General features: G+C 37.8%; 2 protein-coding genes across 6 annotated transcripts; one reads left to right on the forward strand and one right to left on the reverse strand.

The window, feature by feature from the left end:
- Window positions 1–2,888: 2,888 nt before the first annotated feature.
- Window positions 2,889–13,486, forward strand: LOC127419777 (transcription factor NF-E2 45 kDa subunit-like). Of its 2 annotated transcripts, none has more exons than XM_051661493.1 (4): window positions 2,889–3,096; window positions 5,691–5,769; window positions 6,539–7,005; window positions 9,397–13,486. In XM_051661493.1, the coding sequence occupies exons 3-4, from the start codon at window positions 6,907–6,909 to the stop codon at window positions 10,642–10,644; spliced, it is 1,347 nt and encodes a 448-aa protein (XP_051517453.1). In that variant the 5' UTR covers window positions 2,889–3,096; window positions 5,691–5,769; window positions 6,539–6,906; the 3' UTR covers window positions 10,645–13,486. The 2 variants fall into 2 exon arrangements, with proteins under 2 accessions (XP_051517453.1, XP_051517451.1); XM_051661491.1 differs by having other exon boundaries at window positions 6,868–7,005.
- On the reverse strand, window positions 10,929–20,391 carry LOC127419778 (heterogeneous nuclear ribonucleoprotein A1-like). 4 transcript variants are annotated; one of them, XR_007893720.1, is made up of 12 exons: window positions 20,262–20,391; window positions 19,632–19,751; window positions 18,685–18,831; window positions 16,602–16,812; window positions 16,430–16,522; window positions 16,255–16,350; window positions 16,102–16,170; window positions 15,827–15,988; window positions 15,584–15,727; window positions 15,255–15,477; window positions 13,788–13,856; window positions 10,929–13,707 (listed from the first exon to the last, which is right to left on the reverse strand). XR_007893720.1 is itself a non-coding variant. In XM_051661495.1 (11 exons), the coding sequence occupies exons 1-10, from the start codon at window positions 20,271–20,273 to the stop codon at window positions 15,266–15,268; spliced, it is 1,263 nt and encodes a 420-aa protein (XP_051517455.1). In that variant the 5' UTR covers window positions 20,274–20,391; the 3' UTR covers window positions 14,735–15,018; window positions 15,255–15,265. The 4 variants fall into 4 exon arrangements, 3 of the variants coding, with proteins under 3 accessions (XP_051517455.1, XP_051517454.1, XP_051517456.1); XM_051661495.1 differs by lacking the exons at window positions 10,929–13,707; window positions 13,788–13,856 and adding an exon at window positions 14,735–15,018 and having other exon boundaries at window positions 15,830–15,988; XM_051661494.1 differs by lacking the exons at window positions 10,929–13,707; window positions 13,788–13,856 and adding an exon at window positions 14,735–15,018.
- Between the last annotated feature and the right edge of the window lie 467 nt (window positions 20,392–20,858).

The raw sequence follows: 20,858 nt of genomic DNA on the forward strand, positions 1-20,858 counted from the left end.
GATGGGTTTGATCACTTTTCAGTTGGTCAGGCTGACCAGCTTTAACAAGCTAAGACCAGCCAACCATACGAAGGGGCGGTCACACTAGACTTTGAGCTTGCAAAATTATTTCAGACACCGCAATGGACAGGATATGATCTCATGTGTGCAGGCTTCTAGTTTTAATAAATAATAAATAACAAATAGCAACAATAAAACATGCAGCATTTATGTCTTCTTAGTATTGAGCCAAGAGGTCAGTGTGTGACGTTTGTCTTCTAGTCACACGTCTTCTTGTCATATGAATTCACTGGTCAGAGTTCACAAAATGTAAACTTTTGTACATAGTGAAATGCAACATTTCTTCACATAAGCCTACGTTTCCGGTCTTCTGCATTTGTATGCACTGGAATGGGAGTGAATGGAGTGCGAAATGTAGTGTTACCATGGCTTAGGTTGGTTGTAGATTAGAGCCTAAACTCTAGGGTACACTTTGTTTTTCCACGTGCCGTTCCGTCTTGCACACTGTTGAGCACTAAGTACACTCTTTTGACTGTATACGGACGCGTTTGACACATGCGCACTACAACTGCTTTGTGATGCTTTCAGCACAGTCAGTGTCAAGCACCTATGCAGCTGATGGACAAATATGCGGACTATCCGCGTGTCTTAAAAACTAGGCTGCACGCAGACTGTCCACTTACTGTGCTAATGACAAAACATGCCGGAACATTGAAAACCGAAGTTTACTTTTGTGATAACTTGTACCTGCAATATTCCATTAAAGGAATATTCCAGGTTCAAGGCAAGTTAAGCTCAATCGACAGCATATGTGGCATAATGTTGATTACTGTGCTAGGGACCAAGGCAGTCACATCACACCGGAGAGAAGGAATTGCGTTCCAAAAGATGTTTATTTGGTAAGAGTTGTGCAAAATGTGCAAATAAATAAGTGTTTGAAAATGAACATAAACCAAGGTTCCCTTGAAAAAAAAACTAAAACCTGTTTTAGGTACTAAGCAGTACCAACTCCCCTCACTCAACAATGGAGGCCTGAGTATATTGCGCTAAAGCAGCGCTTGCAACCTTGACCATGTGCTCCAAGCACTTGTTGTCCATCTTGTCTCCACCTTTTAGTGGTGGCTGGCTTAAATACATGATTTTCCCACCATTACTAATTGGAACATACCATTATTTTACATAAAATTAACCCTCACATCCCCATTCTAAGTCACATTAAATAAATAAGAACGAGAGATAAAGGGAGTTAAAAACACCAATCAATACAATAAATAGGATGGATAAAAATATCTTTCAATTAAACCCCAAATAAATACTGAAAAATGGTGAGTAAAATAATAAAGAAGTCCTTGGACACATCTTGTGATGGAGACCGACTCGCAGGCTCTCCATTAAAATTACCCCAAAATTGAATTTCTTTAAAAAAAATATGTGTTACAGCGAGGCACTTACAATGGAAGTGAAAGGTGAAAATCTGTAAACGCTGAAATACTCACTATTTCAAAAGTATAGCCACAAACAATATGCGTGTTAACATGATTTTAGTGTGCTAAAATACTAACCATTTCTGTGTAAAGTTGAATCCATTTTTAAAACTTCGTTGCCATGACAACACAACACTATAAACCCTAAAATGGCGATTTACAAATCAAATAATACAGCAAAATAATACACTTTACAGCTCAAATAATACACATTTTAACAGAGAATTAATGGAAGTACTTTTATAAAATTATAAGCTTTATATTTCTGCCTTTAAACCCTCCAAAAATTGGCCCCATTCACTTCCAATGTAAGTGCCTCACTGTAACCTTGATTTTTGCTTTTTTTTAAGAAAAGAAGGAACGAGTGTGGTAATCAACATTATTCCACAAATCCTGTCTATCGAGCTTAAATTGTGTCAAACCTGGAATATTCCTTTAATATTTCTTAGTTCCTTATAACCACACCAAGGGTTTGGCTTAAACAGACACCTTGTGTGCTCCTAATGATTGTGGACCGCCACACACCTGAATGCTCTTAAGTGGTGAATTACAGCTGTCCCTATCCCTAGAGTTATTGAAGGGGAGTGTAACACGATATCACAGGCACTTCAAATGAACAATGAAAACATCCTTTCAACTCGTCAGCAGAAAGCACTATTCCATTGTGTCTGAACAATTGTGTCAATTGTCTTTGTGTGACTTTGGAGGGACTTGAGCAAGATTCTGATGGTCACTTGCAATGTAAGACATGCTCTCTTCCACAATCACCCGTCCCCCTGCCCCCTGCTTTCGCACTTTCTCTGCGGTTGTGCTGCAGGTACAGGAACAATGTGGCCTTTCTTACCTGTTGAAGGTGTACATTCCATCCCTGCTAAACCAAGTCAGAAAACAGCCCCCCCTCACACCGCCCCTCCTCTGCGCCAGCCCGCACAGCAATCCCAGATTTAACTCCAGGTGCGCCTGCCCATAATGTTTGTGTTCAAACCACATCCCCTCACAGTGGATTTCCTTTACATGATTACCCTAAGCAATTTTCCTGCCATGAAACGCACATTTCTCACAAATACATTTGTGATAATGTGATTAAGGTTCACCTGTTGCACAGAGGTGACTGATGTTATAGGTCATGTACACACCAAAGATCTGGACGTGAATCATCCATAAACCACAGTCATAAGGGTCGACATGTCAAGGTCTATATTTGGTCAGGGAAGTCATATCTTTATATATTCGTGGCTCAACCATTTTGGTCACTCTTTTTTTGTAGGAAACGTAATTTAAACAGATTAAAAGTGCAAGTGTTGCATTTAGGAAACAAGAGGGCAAGAAGCGTGGCTGCTTTACAGGAAAGCTACTTACATCGCCTGTAGACCCATCCCATTTTTGTGAGTGACACCCAAAGCAGACCGGGTGAGTGGGAGAACGGGTGAATGAGAGAGAAAGACAGGTTGAGCGAATGCACACTTGTAGTTCAGAGCTATTGGTTAAAAACTTGCACCGAACTGTTTCACTCTTCAGCTCAACACATGGGTCAATGGTCTCTGCTCCCAAGATAATATGATATTGTCAACTTTTTCATCTGAGCGCAGTAGTTCAAGGAAATGCTAATAAGGTACAATTTGTCATTTCACTTTCTTTTTTTGTTGTTGTTGTGAAGTTTCTTCAAGCAAATCTGTCAGTTATTGACATTATTAGAGACTATGAAGTTAACTCAATTTAAAGTTGTGAAAAGTCAATTCACTTAGAAAGATTCTACATGACATTTTTAGAAGGTTATTAAGTAATAATTGTAATAATAAAAACACTTCCATTTATTTTTCCAGAAGCTTTATGAACTATAGACACATATGTAGAGAGAAATGAAAAACAGTGTTAACATTTTATTGCCTCAGTACCTCAGTAATTAAGCTGACGAAATAATTTTGAACTTCACTGAATTATTTTCTATTATTATAAGACATTGTAACTGACAGGAGTTATGTACATTTTCTCAGATTATTATGTGTGTTGATTAATGCCGAGGTGATCTTTTTTATTGAATTTAGTTATAAAGTAAAAAAAAAAAAATTCGCAGAAAATTTAGGTTTTATGAAAACATTTTACTTTGTGTATATTGCTTGGTTTAAACCTCTGTTGAATTATTTAAGTAATTTTCTACTATGTAATATTCTCCTATTCTAAGTAATATTACGTTATAAGGTGAAAAAGTATTCTTGTGGTATTATTCTTAAGTAATATTGATTTGTCATTAGATGGCAGCCGCTATAGTTGCTGTATTCACTATCACAAATATTGCAAAGCAATTTTTAGAGTATGGTTTGAAAAACCAAAAGAAAAATGGAGTAAATAATAACAAAATACAGAGCACAACTTCACATTTCTTGCAATAATTTAGGCACTTGTGTTGAATGGCAAAGTGGTTATTACCACAGCTGATGTTGAAATTTTGGGAGGCCGGTCCCGCAGCCTTGTCTCCTCAGAATTTCAGAAACATGTCAAAGGAAACAAGCTAGACATCGTGGTAAAGGCACGATATGTCTTTTAGTTACACTCAATATGACAAGAGGAAAGAAGTGTTTTCTTAAACACCTCACCACACATGAAACACCAAACCAGATGTCATACTGCATTATTGCTGCAATGCTCTGTCAAACTTATCTGACATTTTGATCATGCAGCATGCTCAAGTTTTTTACAATTAGCTAGAGATAAACTGTTAATAAAATTGAGTGGAGACCGTCTGTTTCTTCTTACAAAAATATAGCAAACAATCAAACTAAACTCTCTTTCTCTCTATCAAAAGATACTGGCAAATAGCAGCTGAATAGTGGCATTTGATCACAAAATGTATTATTATTAAGCTTATGTAGTTATTATTGCGGCAATATTATGCCCACTTTAATGTACATCAAATGGATTGATGACTGCAGATGAACCTTCACAGCTTTTCACCAATCAAAACATATCAACAAATAATTAAACATAACACCTTTAATTTGTTCTACATAATCTTATGGCAGTCAGAAAAACTAAGGAGGATAATACGCAGCGGTAGGCATTATGGCTGCTTATGGACTTGAAGTATCACTTCATTCATCACCCTTCATTAGCCTATTTATTATCAACATGAAGGAGTGTACTGAGAAAGTCTTCCTGACATTCTGATGTTTGTGGTTAGGCCTCTGCCTTCATTTACTAGAAAACAGGCTGGCTCCCAAAAGATTGCCTTATCAAGGGTTGACATTACTGTTCAAAAACCCAGCTGATAGGACAATTCCAGCCCGACGAAACTTGATGTCCAATGTCACACTATGACATAAGGAGCACATGGGAAGGGAAACGTTAAACAAATTCAAACAAGTTATTTTCTTTCGGTTATTGTCTAGATTTTGAAATAGTTTCATTCACAGTTTCAGTTTGTGTAAATTAAAATGCAGTCAGTTTAAACCAAGTTGGTGCAAAGTTGTTTGTTGGCATTGTTTTACCTGCGTTAACCTGTTCTGTTAATGATTGCACTGTTTGTGCCTCTTTAAGATATTGATTTGTGATAATTTTAGTATTATGTTATTGCTCTAGAATTGTTGTTCTGCCCTTTGGCCAAAATGTGTTATTTTTAAATGAAGTATATATATATATATATACACTACCGTTCAAAAGTTTGGGGTCACTTGACTGAAATGTTTTTCATGATCTTAAAAATCTTTTGATCTGAAGGCGTATGCTTAAATGTTTGAAATTAGTTTTGTAGAAAAAAATATAATTGTGCCACCATATTAATTTATTTAATTACAAAACTAAAATGTTATTTAAAAAAAAGGTTTTGAAATGGATGACCGAATAATTATGAAAAGCAGCCAATAAGTGCCCAACATAGATGGAAACTCCTTCAATATGGTTTAAAAAGCATCCCAGGGTGATACCTCAAGAAGTTGGTTGAGAAAATGTCAAGAGTACATGTCTGTAAATTCTAGGCAAAGTGTTGCCACTTTGAAGATGCTAAAATATAACATAATTTTGATTTATTTTGGATTTTTTTAGTCACAACATAATTCCTAGTTGTGATGACTTTACTATTATTCTAAAATGTGAAAGAATGAGTAAGTGACCCTAAACTTTTGAACGGTAGTGTATATATATATATATATATATATATATATATATATATATATGCAAGTTGATTGGAAAATAATTTCTTCATTATTTTAGACTGGTTCACTGCACCAGGGGTCTGTCCTGAATGTGTTCGGCAGTCAACAGTATACTACCCCTGAGTATCAATTGTGGGGTGAGTAGACAAAACATATACACTCATTGAGAACTTTATTAGGAACACTATGTTCCTAATAAAGTACCTGACGTGGTCTTCTGCTGTTGAATCCCATCCGCCTCAAGGTTCGATGTGTTGTGCATTCTGAGATGCTATTCTACTCACTACAATTGTACAGAGTGGTTATCTGAGTTACCGTAGCCTTTCTGTCAGCTCCAACCAGTCTGGCCATTCTCTGTTTACCTCTCTCATCAACAAGGCTTTTTAGTCCGCAGAACTGCCGCTCACTGAATGTTTTTTGTTTTTGGCCCATTCTGAGTAAACTCTAGAGACTGTTGTGCATGAAAATCCCACACGATCAGCAATAACAGAAATACTCAGACCAGCCCGTCTGACACCAACAATCATGCCACGGTCGAAATCACTGAGATCATATTTTTTCCCCATTCTGATGGTTGATGTGAACATTAACTGAAGCACCTGACCCTTATCTGCCTGATTTTATTCATTGCACTGCTGCCACATGATTGGCTGATTAGATAATCAGTGCTCAGTGAGTGCATATATATACATTTACTTTATTTAATATATTCACTTTTTTCTGTATTCTGTACATAGTGGGACAGAATAAACTCAGATTAACCTTAATCCTGGGTTTAATTTGTCTTTTACTAAAAACAGGAATATAATCATTTCCATTTCCAATTCTTTAAAATTGTGTTTTTGGGAGAGTTACACATACGTATGTGTTCATTGCAATAGAAGATAATGGTTTTATGTATTTCAGGGGAACTTGGTGCATCATCACTTTTGTCCGCCATGTTGAATTTATGTTTGCACAAATTAAAAACATAATGATATATATACAGAGGACCGACCGTCATACAGAATAAGGGTCAAAGATAACCCATGGTGGTTTGGACATAACATCACACCCTGAAAGTTTACAGATGGTTTTAAACATCTGTCACCATGCATCAGAAGGTTAAAGTCAGCAGGGAAGATCACCAAAAATCTAATGAATTACTTAAAAAAAATGTTTATGAATGACTTCTAAGTAAATGTATTTAGATCAATCCCATTTAATGATTGCCAACAACTATATTTGATTTCAAGGGACTGGCAAATCCTGGAACACTGCATGGGGAGGTGTCAATGTCCACCAATGTCACTGGATTCCAGGCACATCGTTCCCCCCAGCATTTGGAGATGGACTTGGCCTGGCAGGAATTGATGGCCATCACAGAACTTCAGGTCTGTAAACTGGAACACCTAATCGGGTTCCTATTTGTCAGTCAAGAATGTCACAACTCAAGACATCATCTCAGACAGGATAATATTATTAATCTGTGTGTTAATTTTTGTTGAGAACATCCATTATTACTTCATGGTAAAATACAGCAGATTATTTTTTTTTTAGAGTTAAGGAGAGCTGTTTTAATGAATACCCATCCTTATAACAACTTTAATGCTGAATTCTCTATAAACACACGCATTGTGTTAAGATCTGCAACAATGGGCCAATTGAAAGATGTAATGATAAAGGCAGACAGAGAAAGAGGGTGAGTGCTGTATATTGCCGACAGCCCCCTGCATAGCACAATGACCATCTGTTTCGACATGAAACCTGAGCACTCCTATGTAAGACCTGCATAAGCTACGGGTGGCACATTCACCCAGGTGGGGTGGTCCTGCAACCAGCAGCTGACTCTTGAACAGATCCTGGTCCACAGCATAAATCAAATGTTCTGAGATCACATCTTCAATTTACTAGGTTGCCAGGGTACTTTATTTTACAACATAGGACGAATTCCAATCGAAAGTGATCATCCCTACGCCCTACTCACTACGAAGGACAGAGCTCTTGATGTGGGCACTCTGAAGGGTGCATGGCATTACAGTTTGAATGTAGGCTTCATTAAAAGTCTTGTGAAAGGGCTCTTTGTGAAAACAATTACTTTTTCACTTTTGTTTGGAACGACCCTTCGAGTGGCGTCCTCTTCCCGAAGTGCCCTTCAAGGGTGCAAAAATGCAGTTTTGAAAATGCCCATAGTCACAAGACAACTTGTAAAAAGTTGGTGAAAGTGTAAAATATTGTGCAACTTGACTCGTACGCCTTTTATTCCCATAGAGACAAACCAATCTACAAACAGAATTTCAAATCGATAAAATACAGGCATCAAATTCTAGCTAGCCTCCTGTCCTATATAAAAAATTACTAATAAGATTTACCAAATTTTTATTTTGCAAGATTTTGCACAGTTTTTGTATGTAAATTTGAATAGTATAAAATTAAGTAAAATCTATTTAACTTCATGACATACTATTGATTAAAGTGAGTAAATCTTACTTGAACATTAAAAGTTTAAGTACCATGTACATCATATTTGTTAGTAAAAGTTACTGTATTATCTAAAATATTTATTTGAATATTTTTTATTTGTACATTTAATATGTTGAAATTTCCTTATAAACATGTTAAATCATGAACAACATAGCATAGAAACCTTCTAAAGGGAAGATTTCTGCATGCTATTTAATCTATTAGCTAATACCACCACATAATATTGGATGCTAGAAGCAATATATTGGTTTGCACAAACAGATCATAACACGATGATGGTAACAACCAAAAGATAATTTTATTTGATCATGATTATTCAGTAGAAAATGAACCATAGACTTCACAAAACATGATTTTTCCAAATGTAACAACAAAATCAACAATAAAAAGGGTGTAAATAAACTTGCAAACAGTGAAACCATGCAAGCTCATTAAGTATTCAAGTATTCAAGCCTGGTGCATTCTGGGAAAACCAGCATTGAAAAGTTAGTAAAATTGACTTATTTTACATACCTGTGAAATGTTCTCAAATTACCAAATAAATATGACAAGGTTTTCTACTTGAGGACTGATACATGATGACACATTGTAAAGATAACAAACAATCATAAATAATATTTACTTATAAGTTATATTATTCATTTATACATGTTTGAATTGAGTACAAATGTAGAGTTTACTTAGTATTTTCAAGTTCACGCATAAACTAATTCCATGTAGAAAGTACTTAATCTTTTCTGCTATATTTACTTTACCAAAAATCTTTTTTTTTTTTTTTTTTTTTGAATTTTAAGACAGGAAGAGTCAGTGAACAAATTTAGTTACTCATATTTTTTTTTATTCAATACAAATGACTGTAATACGCTTCCCTTGTGTCATTCAAAACCCAATGTTTTCTTTCTTTTTAAGTTATTTTCCTATTAAAATCATGGTTGCATATTTAGGGGTTAGACTCTGTGGTTAGGTTAAGTTTAGGGGTTAAACTTAGGAAAAATCATAATAGCATTCTTCGAGTAAATGTCATACCTACTTGTACGAGTCAACATTTCTTACGATTTCACTGTCTCGTACTAATAACAGTTCAGTCAGCATCTGATTTAATAGAACCCTCCTTTTTATGCTCCTCAACATAAATAAAATGTTCCTTAGATTACATCTTCTCTTTATTTGGATGCCAGGATTCTTTATTTTAATACAGCTTAATTTCAGGTACCTCCAAGGTCAAGTCTGAGACATGGTTAGTGATGTTATTTGAAGAGCTGTAAGTTTCAGCTATAACAACATAATTTTGTTTGTCGCAGGAGTTTGAGGTACCAAATGAAAACCCCTTTGAAGCAATTCCATACTACTCCGCTGAGCCCATGGTTTCTCAAGGGGGATTTGGGATGAATCAGCCTCAGGTGGAATCCATTCCAGGAACTTCTGATGGTCATCCTGCAGCAGTTTATGAGAACTATTACCCTGAAATTATGCCGCCCTACCAGCGCTTCAATACACACATGGGAATGCACTATGGACTCCCTGGTGGCCATGCTTCACCCAGAATTCTCACAAATACACAAGCTCTCCATCCACCTCTCTTAAGTCTTTTGGAGCACATGAGCATGTCAACACGCAACCATGGGACTGGAAAAGATGGCATTCTCAACCTTCATGGTTTAGGACAAATCAAACAAACTTCTACAGATGATCTGGAGTCAGATTCTGGTTTGTCACTTGGTTCAAGTCCGTCACTTGCCTCCCCAGAGAATGCAGTACATGCAGTACCAACATATTTACCTACAGATGGAACAATGGGGTACGCTGAAAGTGAAATTGAAAGTATGGGAGAACAATGCCGCATAAGGCCAAGTCTACTTGGGTCTGTTGACCACCAGCAGTCCTACAGCTCTTACCCTGGAACTTCCTTTTCCACGGCTGCAAATTTTCAATCTGTCAATCAGCAGACTCAAGTTCACCAGTCAATTGTGTCGATGAAGCAACCAGTTTTACCCACAGCCCTGCATGACCTTCAACTAAATTGCTCGAGTTTATCAAGAGTAGGTTCATATCAGTCTCCTTACTTAAAGCCAAAACCCAGCAGTGTTCCTGCTACTCTGAGCAGAGATGAACGACGAGCCCTTGCTCTAAAAATCCCATTCTCTCTGGACAAGATAGTGAACCTGCCAGTGGATGACTACAATGAGCTCTTGACCCAATTCACACTGAATGACGCACAGCTAGCACTTGTGAAGGATATTCGCCGCAGAGGGAAGAACAAAGTTGCAGCTCAGAATTGTCGCAAACGAAAAATGGAGAATATTGTGCATTTAGAAAATGAGTTGGGGCAGCTTCAAGCCCAAAGAGAGCATTTAACCAGAGAGAGACTTGAGTTTCAGCAAAACCTAGCCATTATCAAATGTCACCTTGCAGATCTTTACACCCAAGTGTTTTCACAGCTACGAGATGAGGATGGACACCCTTACTCGCTTGATGAATATTCACTACAACAGACTAACGATGGCAACATTTTCTTGGTGCCACGCAATACAGCACTGGAGAGTGAATGAACTTGGTATCCTGATGAATCTTACGAAAACGGTCTAGAAAATATTTGGGTCATATCTTACCCCAAAATTGGTAACACTTCACAATAAGTTTGTATTTGTTAACAATAATGTAACACTTAACATGAACTTCCAATGAATAATACTTTTACATCAGTTAGTAATCTTGTTTGAAGGAATATTTCACCCAAAAATGAAAATTCTCTAATCATTTACTCATCCTCATGTAATCCCAGATGTTAATAAATAATAATTATTTTCTTCTACAGAAAGCAAAGATTTTTAGAAGAATATCTCAGCTCTGTAGGTCCATACAATGCAAGTGAATGGGTACCAAATCTCCAAAAGCACATAAAGGCAGCATAGAAGTTATTCATCTGACTCCAGTGGTTTAATTTATGTCTTCAGAAGCAATATAAGTGTAGGTGACATACAGATCAATATTTAATTACTTTTTTTTAATCTCCACTTTCATATTTCTGGCAATTCACATTCTTCGTGCATATCGCCACCTACTGAGCAGGGAGAATTTATAGTAAAAAAGGACTTAAATATTGATATGTTTCTGACCCACACCTATCATATTGCTTCCAAAGACATTGAGTACTTTTAAGCCACCTTTGTGCTTTTTGGTTTCAAAATGTTGGTACCCATTCACTTACCAAGGACTCCTTCCTGTCCCTAGATCTCGCCTCTCTGCTATGGGTGGCAGGTCATTCAGCACAGTAGCACCCAATATATGGAATTCACTCCCTCTGACATTTTGCAGCATCTCTTCTATCTCTTGAGTTTAAATCTCAACTTAAATCTTTTTTTGTTTTCTCAGTGTTATTTGTCTTAATTTGTTATGTATTCACTCTCAATGACTGTACTATCTGAACTGTTTTTGTGACTGTTCATTCTTTATGTATTATGTTACTATTGTAAAGCGTCCTTGAGCTCTGGAAAGGCACTATATACATTAAACATATTACTTACAGTTGTGGCCAAAAATATTGGCACCCTTGGTAAATATGAGAAAAGGAGGCTGTGAATTTTTTGTATTGTTTTGTTTATCATTTTGATCTTTCATTCAAATTATTAACAAAGATCTATCCTCAAATGGACATCAAACAATTGCAAACACAAATTATCAAAAAACATTTGTCCCCTCAAATATATGTGTGGCACAATTATTGGGACCCTTTTATTCAATACTTTGTGCAACCTCCCTTTACCAAGAAAACAGCTCTGAATATTCTCCTATAATTCCTGAGGTTGTAGAACACACGGCAAGGGATCAGAGACCATTCCTCCATCCAGAATCTCTCCAGATCCTTCCAATTCCAAGGTACACGCTACTGGACTCTCCTGTTCAGTTCACCCCAGATTTTCTATGGGGTTCAGGTCAGGGTACTGGGATGGCCATGACAGAACCTCTGTGGCCAGTGAACCATTTGTGTTGATTCTGAGGTTTGTTCTGGATCATTGTGCTACTGGTATGTGGCCCATTTTACCACAACCACAGCCCATTTTAAGCTTTCTAGCAGAGACTTTCAGGTTTTGTTTCATCTGTTAATCATTTAATAGTCAATGAAGCCATGTATCTGAAGATGTGCAGGACCTCTGGCATAAAAACAGCACCACAACATGAAAGATCAACCACCATATTTAACCGTGGGCTTGGGGTTCTTTTCCATTTGGCTACCTTTGTGTGCAAAACCCTTCTCCGGTGTTTGCTGCCAAAAAGCTCCATTTCTGTTTTATCGAACCATAGAACCCGGTCCCATTTGAAGTTCCAGTAGTGTCTCGCAAACTTAAGACACTTGGAGTTTATGAAAGCAGAGGCCATTTTTCTTTTTTAAACCCTCCTAAACAACTTTATTTAGGTGACATCTGATCGTAGTTTGAGACTTTCTGACCCCAAGACACAACTAATTTCTGCAATTCTCCAGCTGTGGTCCTTCTAGAATTTTTGGCCACTCAAACCATCCTACTCAGTGTATGGAGACAATAGACACACATCCTCTTTCAGGCTGATTCTTAAGATCTCCAGTTGATTGGAACTTTTTATTGCCCTGATGGTGGAAATGGGCATTTTCAATGCTTTAGCCACATCCCATTTTGTGAAGCTCAACCTTTCGCCAAACATAGGAACTTTATTCTTCGGTCTTACCAAAAAGGATGGATAACTGGCTTGTGTAAGTTACACCCCTGTGAAAACAGTAAGTCATGGCTGAACAATTTCATGTTAGTCACCCAGGTGTACAACATTTTTTTAAATATTAATTCAGATACAATAATAAGAACTTATAGTTTGCTTAAAAGGTTAGATTTGTTAATATTTTGAATGAAAGATCGAAAAGATACATTTTTCACAGCCTTCTTGCTCATTTACCATGAGTGCAAATATTTTTTCCATAACTATATGCACCTACAGAGTGGATATATTTGAAAAACAGCAACAAATTCATACATTTGGGATGGCATGAGGGTGAGTAAATGAGAACTTAAATTTTTGGGTGAACCATCCCTTTAAGTTCTACAAAGCTGCATAAATTAACATTTATGCAGTATGAACATGAATAGTATTTTGATATTCAGTTGACTCAAATACTGAAAGAATTAGTTAATGCCTAATGGAGTAATTTTAAATAACCTTATCGTGAATTTATCAAATATAGTGCTGTAAATCTAAAGCTGAGAAAACCATTAAGATTCACAACTACACACCACTCAGTGTCTGAATGCATATTTGAAGTTGTATTTCAGTATTTTTGCATAGTTTAAGAAATGTGATGTGGACATGTTGAAAGATCAATCTCATAAGTCTTTTTAAATTAAAGTTTCACTTTTCTAAAAATCACCTCAAATGGACAACCAAATGTGTCTGTATCTGATTTAGATCATACTGAAAGATTTTCCAAAATAACTTGTTAAAATGTTGGTCCAGTAACTGGAATCATTATTAGACAGCTTACCATAAATACAAATTTTCACTAAATGATTTAGGGGAAAGACACCTGTAGCATAAAAAGATTTATTGTAAAAAAGGTAAAAAAATAAACAGTCTGTAGCATCTTGGTCCTGAAAGAAAAAAAAATTAATGAATGTGGATGCCATAAACGGATGAATCACATATACATATAACATACATACACGCATACCTTTTATTTCTCAACCAGTTCAGACAGACAAATGCCTTTCCATTTCAAACATGATTCACTCATCAGATCCTAAAGAAAATAAATGCAAGTTAGTGTCAAGCTGAACAACATTGCTCAAATCAAGAGGGCATGCATGAAAAAAAAAAAAAACAACTTTTGCGCACTAAATAACTATACTGACTGCAGTTACTTCCCTGTAACATACACAACACTGAATGGGAAGATTACATTAACTGTACAGCCTGTTAATAAAAATCATGTTTTATAGTTACCAGCGATAGTTGAGAAGTCTGTTCTTACCTACAGGAGTTATTAAAGCCATTTGGTAGTTGCTGCCTGCTAGTCTTTGAGTGGCGCCCTGCACTCCCTGTTCTCTGCTTCTTCACAGGGCATCGAAGATCTTACTCCTTTCTCAGCTTGCTCCCCATGGCTAGACTACCATGTAGCCACATGTACACTACTCTAGGCATTTGCAATAGACATCCTAACCTTTTTGAACCAGTGCAAATTGACTATGCCTTGAGTTGACTGATTAACTTATTAAGCTTGAACTGCTCATCTGCCCTATGAAAGGCAAAGACGCATAGTAACTTCAAAGAACCGGAGAATGGTAACTTTAAAGTTGCCTTTAGTGTGGATTTAGTGTTTACTGCAATTTTCACCATTTCTGAATCAAGAGCACAGTTGAGCCAAGCCAGTCTGTCACAGGACATATCCTTGTCCAAGTGACCCAATTTCAGGCGTAACTCATTGACAAGTGGATATATACACTGCATTTTGCCTTTGTACATCAGTAACACAGAGCCAGTGAGCACTTTTATCTTCAAGTTGGGCTTAATTTCTAAATTTAGAATAGGTTCAATAATGTTGACCTACATAGCCCAGTCATCCTTAAGTTCAAGTGTACTACACTAAAACCCAGAGACCCAAATGACTAACACCACAGCTTTTTAAAAAACAAAAATGAGGATGTTTATTTCACCTTGGTTACATAAATCAAAATCCATAACGACTGAAAACTACATAAAACCTCATTGGAATGCTTTCCCATAGACAATATAAAATAAGTCTGCATGATGACAAATTCATGATATCCCACACATGATAGCACTACTGTACACAGCTCTTCTGGTGGCAGCTGTAACTTGCCACACCTGTTTGGCTGAGCAGATCTAGGATGTAAACCTGCATCTGCCCTGTCTCTCGCTCTCCTCTCCTAAAGCACTCAGTCCTGTTGAACAATATGAACAACAAATGTTAAGCTGCACACTACCTGAGGGTTGTTTCGACACCAGATGTACAGCAAGGTTATATGTTAGTGAGTAGAAGATTTAATCCTCTAGAAGTCTATAAATAAGACTAACAGTCCTTTAAGACTAATGTGTTGGAATTTTAACCCTGAAAAACTAAGGTTTATCTGCAAAATGTAGTCTATATTCAGGGTAAACAGAAGAATGCAATACAAACCTTTCAGAACTTTAAAACCGTCTGCCTCCAGAGCCACCGCCATATCCGCCGCCGGAGCCCCCACTGCCATATCCACCGCCGGAGCCCCCACTGCCATATCCACCGCCGGAGCCCCCACTGCCATATCCACCGCCGGAGCCCCCACTGCCATATCCACCGCCGGAGCCCCCACTGCCATATCCACCGCCGGAGCCCCCACTGCCGCCACCACCACCATAGCCACCTAAGATGGCAGAGAGCCCACCATTTAGGATAAAGTTGGTTACACAAATGGGACCTTGATAACCAAGAAAAAGGTAATTGAACTTGCAGAGGTAAACACAACTTACCACCATATGGGCCACTACTCCTTCCACCACCACTTCCACCTCCAAAGTTTCCCTTCATGGGGCCATAGTTGGACTGCTGGTTGTTGTAGCTGCCAAAGTCACTGTAGTTACCACCTCCGCTGCCACTGCCACCTCCAAAGTTACCTATGCACATTTACCACAAGCTCAGTTAATGTTATGTTCTCTTGAACAAGGATATAACCTATGAATGAGGCTGACCTTTAAAGTTACACAACTACTCACCACCTCCAAAGTTTCCATTGCCATTGTTGTAATCATTGTAGCCACCACTGCCACCACCACCGCCACCACCATAACCTCCACCCTGATTGCCATATCCACCACCTCCACCTCCATATCCACGGTTTCCACCATAGCCACCAGGACCGCCGCCACCGTAACCACCTAGACAAAAAGCAAAAGAAAAAAGCTTGCAGACATGCTAAAAACAAACAGTATTTTGCAACAACTATGCAATAACTTCTAAAGAATAAAGCTTGGTAAAATAAAATCCATACCGTCGCCTCCAAATCCATTGTTGTAGCAGTCACCTCCATATCCTCCACCACCACCACCTCTACCACCTCCTGAGAAAGGATTGTGTAAACATTTATGCAAGTAATTTTTCTAACACTGTCCAAACACTTCAAGGTGTTAACTACAGCACATACCTCTTCCACCAAATCCTCCATCGCGACCACCTCCAAAGTCATTGTATCCACCATTTCCATTGCCGTATCGGTTACCAAAGTTTCCACCTCCACGACCTACACAATGAAGAAACCATCATTTAAGGCATCCAAGTAAATCTTCTACAAATAATAAAAACACTTAATATCAACTTACCCCTCATGTTCATTCCTGTGTTCTGCATTTCTTGTTTAGAGAGAGCTTTCCTGACTTCACAGTTGTGCCCATTTACAGTGTGGTACTTTTGAACTAAGGGAAAATACTCAAGTAATCAATGGGAAGGCAAGCATGGATATTATAAATGTTAGAACTACAAAACCACACTTACTGACGATGCGATCAACTGAATCATGGTCATCAAACGTAACGAAGGCAAAGCCCCTTTTGTTTCCAGTCTTGTGGTCAACCATTATCTCAATGGCCTCAATCTTGCCAAAATCAGTGAAGTAGTCACGAAGATGGTGCTCCTCAGTGTCATCTTTAATACCACCGACAAATATCTTCTTTACAGTTGTATGGGCAAAAGGTTTGTTTGAGTCCTGGAAAATTGTACCACAAAAGATATGTTTGGGCATAGGCGTCACATATACCATCTGAAAAGGATCTGAAGTTCAGTGGCCGGATTTCCACTACCGGACAAATGACTGCGTGCCAGGGTCAGTTGCATGCCCACTGCACTTCATGCCTCGGGGATAATAGGCAACGGCCTTGGGCCCACTGATTACCCTTGCACCAAAGGCAGCCAGATGGGGATTGAGGCAGGGTCAATCGTAAAGGTGGAGTTGTTTTGCAGAGTCAGGTCTTTCCACCAAGCAAACACAAAAAGAAACTAACAAACAGCATCTTTAGTCACCACCATGCAGAGGTGGGTAATAACACACTACATTTACTGTTACATTTACTTGAGTAAGTTTAATAGTGGGTACTTTTTACTCTCACTCAAGTAAATTTCTAATTAACTTTTACTTCTTTACAAAGGCCAGCCAGCATTTCTGCACGTGCACAACGAGGGGCGAGGCACGTGCGTGAGATGTGTGCGATCGTATGGCGAAGAGTTTGGCTGTCTGAAATAGTTCACTAATTCCTATATAGTGAATGGCAGTTACTGCACTATATCTCAGCAGTGCTGAAATAAGTGCTGGAATTCGGATGCTGATGTATAGCGTCAGAGCTCTGGGGCCGTCACAGAAACATAGTCACAAATGCACTTAAAACACTTGTGCCTTGCTATTCTTAATTTTAATACAATAGATCTTCATTCTGTTTGTCAGTTTTAATATATACTGTGTTAATATAAAGCGTAAACATTTTATCAAATAAAGAATCTGTATGCCTCTCAATATGCTATTTTAATCAAGTAATGATTTGTCAAAAAATAATTTAATACATTAAGCATGAATTAAAACATTGCAGGAGAGAAGGAAGCTATAAACTCCCAGCTCGTACATCTTCCCCATGGTGGACTGTGGGCAATTAACCGTTGTAGAGTGTACATCAAATGCACAGAACTAGGCGGTCTTGCTGTACAAAACTAATGATCCAAATTCTTTCAACACTGAAAACTACACTGAAATAAGAATCCACACAGGAACAGCTATGAAATAGTGAAAGGCATTAATAAAAGAACGATCTTGCATAGGTTTATATTTCAGCATTATATATAATGTCCTTGTGGGACATTTTCACCGTAATAATTACTAGAAATTTTTCCAAACCTCTCTTCTTGACAAATGCAACCAGGTCTGACAAGAGCCCTTAAAGGGATAGTTCACTCATTAAAATTCTCATTATTTACTTGCCCTCATGCCATCCCAGATGTGTATGACTTTCATCTGCTGAACTCAAATGTGTTAAAATATGTTAGACAGAATGTTAGGGACTGAAAGTCTGTCACCACTCACTTTCAAAATTTGGAGAAGAATTTTTTTTTTTACTGAAAGTAAATATAGTGACTCAGGCAAACATTGTCTAATATCTCCTTATTGTGTTGCATGGCAGAAAGTAATACGGGTTTGGAACAACATGGTGAGTGATGACAGAATTTCCATTAATAACTCTGTAATACATGTTAAATGTGTATTACATAATGGAACATAGGGGAGTTGATGTCTGTCATTTCTAAAAGTAACAAGGACTTTTACTTTTTTTTTTTTAAGTAACTGTACTTTTACTTGAGTACAGTTTTTGGCTACTCTACCGACCTCTGCCACCATGTTTCAAGGGCTAGCTAGTCTCCAGAGTGAGCTTCCCTCTTGCTTATGTAATGGGCAAGGTGTGTGATGTTGGCACCAGGGTGGGATGGTGGGAATGCAAATCGATTTGGATCACCAGTAAATGTCGTCTCGCACTGGCCCGATAGTGGAAATGCGGCAATTGAAACTCCTATAACTGCATGGGGTGTAATAACTCACCTCACGAGACACAGCCCGCTTGGGCTCCACGAGTCTACCATCAACCTTGTGGGGGCGTGCATCCATAGCAGCGTCAACTTCAGACCCATTTGAGTAAGTGACGAAGCCAAATCCCCTCGACCGCTTTGTGTTTGGATCTTTCATGACCTAAAGTACACAAATAGCCATAGGAATTAACACTATTAAATCAAAGAGGAAGATGTGGTCTAGTTATTTAAAAGGAAGAGTTCACCCAAAAGGATAAATTCTCATCTTACCCTCATGTTGTCTCAAAACACATGATTTTCTCTTTTGAGGAATACAAAAGAGTGCAAGTGAATGGGGACCAAATTTAAGCACCAAAAGGCACATAGCACCTAAGGTATCCATATGACTCCAGTGGTTTAATCAATGTCTTCTGAAGCAATCCAAACAGTTGAGCAAGAACAGACCACAAGTAACTCAATTTTCTCTTTAAATCTTGATCTCGGCAGTCTCCTTGCCCATTATTATTTAAAGATTGTTTAAACTTCCTAGTGCTCGCATACGCAGAGCACTAGGAAGTTTAATAGAGCCTGAAATCATGATCATGCCTAGAGACTGCAAAGGCAAAATGCAGTGAAAATTGTCCTTTTTTTCCCTGTTCTCACCCAAAACCAATTGGATCTCTTCAGAAGCCATGGATTAAACCACTGAAAGCTTATACATTACTTTCATGCTGCCTTTATTAGCTTTTTAGTGCTTGAAAACTTGGTCACCATTCATTTGCATTATATGAAGAAAAATAAAATACATAGCTCTATTAAAATATCTTTTTTGCTGTAGGAAGTCATAGGAGTTTAATACTACATAAAGGCGAGTACTTAATTCATTTTTGGGCGAACCATTCCTTTAACTTAATGAAATCGTTCCACCCCTAACACAACTATAAAAAATAATAATTTAGGTAAAAAGGGAAGAAAACTCACAACACAATCCGTCAATGTGCCCCATTGTTCAAAATATGCTCGCAAACTGTCGTCTGTGGTTTCAAAGCTCAGCCCTCCGATGAAGAGCTTCCTCAGCTGCTCCGGTTCGCGTGGTTGGCCCTGAAAACAAATCCGTAACAATGTTGCATTCATACACAGTCTGTACCGCGTTAAAACCCATCAGCTTTAACTAGTATCGTTTTGTTTCATTAAAGCAAGCACACAATACCTCGAAACCCTCTTAAAGACAACACGCTGTATTTTGGGGGAGGTGAAACTCCTCCGCCATGTTGGTGCAGGGCCATATGGCCAATATAAGGCAAACGCTGTGTACTAGTAAAGCACTGACTTAACGCATTGTTTGCAAAGACATCATAATGTCGCGACTGACTCTTCAAAACAATGAAATCCGCACGATTTGCGTTAAAACTAGCTCCTTTAACCATACGGCCTATGTGTGCTGCTTCGAGCGTTAAAATGGCGGCGCGTGCACGCTGTATGCATTAACAAAGACCTCCAACAAAGAATCTGATATCAATGAAAAAATACGGAAACGTCGTTATAAACTCACATGTAGTAAGAAAGCTAAAGTTATAAAAACAAAACACCATATTTGTAAACCCATCTCACCTCCTTGGACATCCTAGTGACTGTTTCTATCCGTGCTGCGCCACACGCTTGTTGGTGAGACACAAACCGAAGAATGGGGCAGATAACATAAATAGGTTACATAAACATTGTTCCCTCCTACCGCAGACGATGATTGGCTCACGTTTCCCGCTAAGGCTTTTGTTTTGCGCTTTAGGACTATCTGATTGGTTTAGAGTCCTGCCAATCCTAAAATCAGCCAATTGGACAACAGCGAACATGTTTGGTGGTTCGACAGTGACCTTTCATTGTACGAGCAATACTGATTGTAAATATATATTTAACAGTTTCTTGCGAAACAAGTTATTTATAGAAATAAAAAGAATAATATATTTAATATATTATGGCTTTAATTCTAAGTTATCACCTTATTGTTATTGCATCAATAACACGTACGGAGAGGCGTGTCCTTATTTATATTTTTATTGTTAATTTTTTAATGTTATCTGAATTTTATATGCGTTTTTTTTTTTTAATCAAGCAGTATATCCACACAATTCTAATATATATTAGAACTGTGTGGATATTGATGCTTAATAAAAAAAACGCATATAAAATTATATATATATATATATATAT

This window comes from Myxocyprinus asiaticus, chromosome 29 (assembly GCF_019703515.2).
Source record: "Myxocyprinus asiaticus isolate MX2 ecotype Aquarium Trade chromosome 29, UBuf_Myxa_2, whole genome shotgun sequence".
Taxonomy (NCBI): domain Eukaryota; kingdom Metazoa; phylum Chordata; class Actinopteri; order Cypriniformes; family Catostomidae; genus Myxocyprinus; species Myxocyprinus asiaticus.

Coding starts and splice junctions, on each gene's coding strand:
- LOC127419778 (XM_051661494.1), bottom strand. Junction 16,813..18,684: donor AGCGGGCTGTGTCTCGTGAG/GTGAGTTATTAC, acceptor ACAATTTTCCAG/GACTCAAACAAACCTTTTGC. Junction 16,523..16,601: donor TTCAGTTGATCGCATCGTCA/GTAAGTGTGGTT, acceptor ATTTTCCCTTAG/TTCAAAAGTACCACACTGTA.
- LOC127419777 (XM_051661491.1), top strand. CDS start 5,722: ATGTGTTCGGCAGTCAACAGTATACTACCCCTGAGTATCAATTGTGGG. Junction 5,770..6,867: donor CCCTGAGTATCAATTGTGGG/GTGAGTAGACAA, acceptor TTTGATTTCAAG/GGACTGGCAAATCCTGGAAC. Junction 7,006..9,396: donor TGGCCATCACAGAACTTCAG/GTCTGTAAACTG, acceptor TGTTTGTCGCAG/GAGTTTGAGGTACCAAATGA.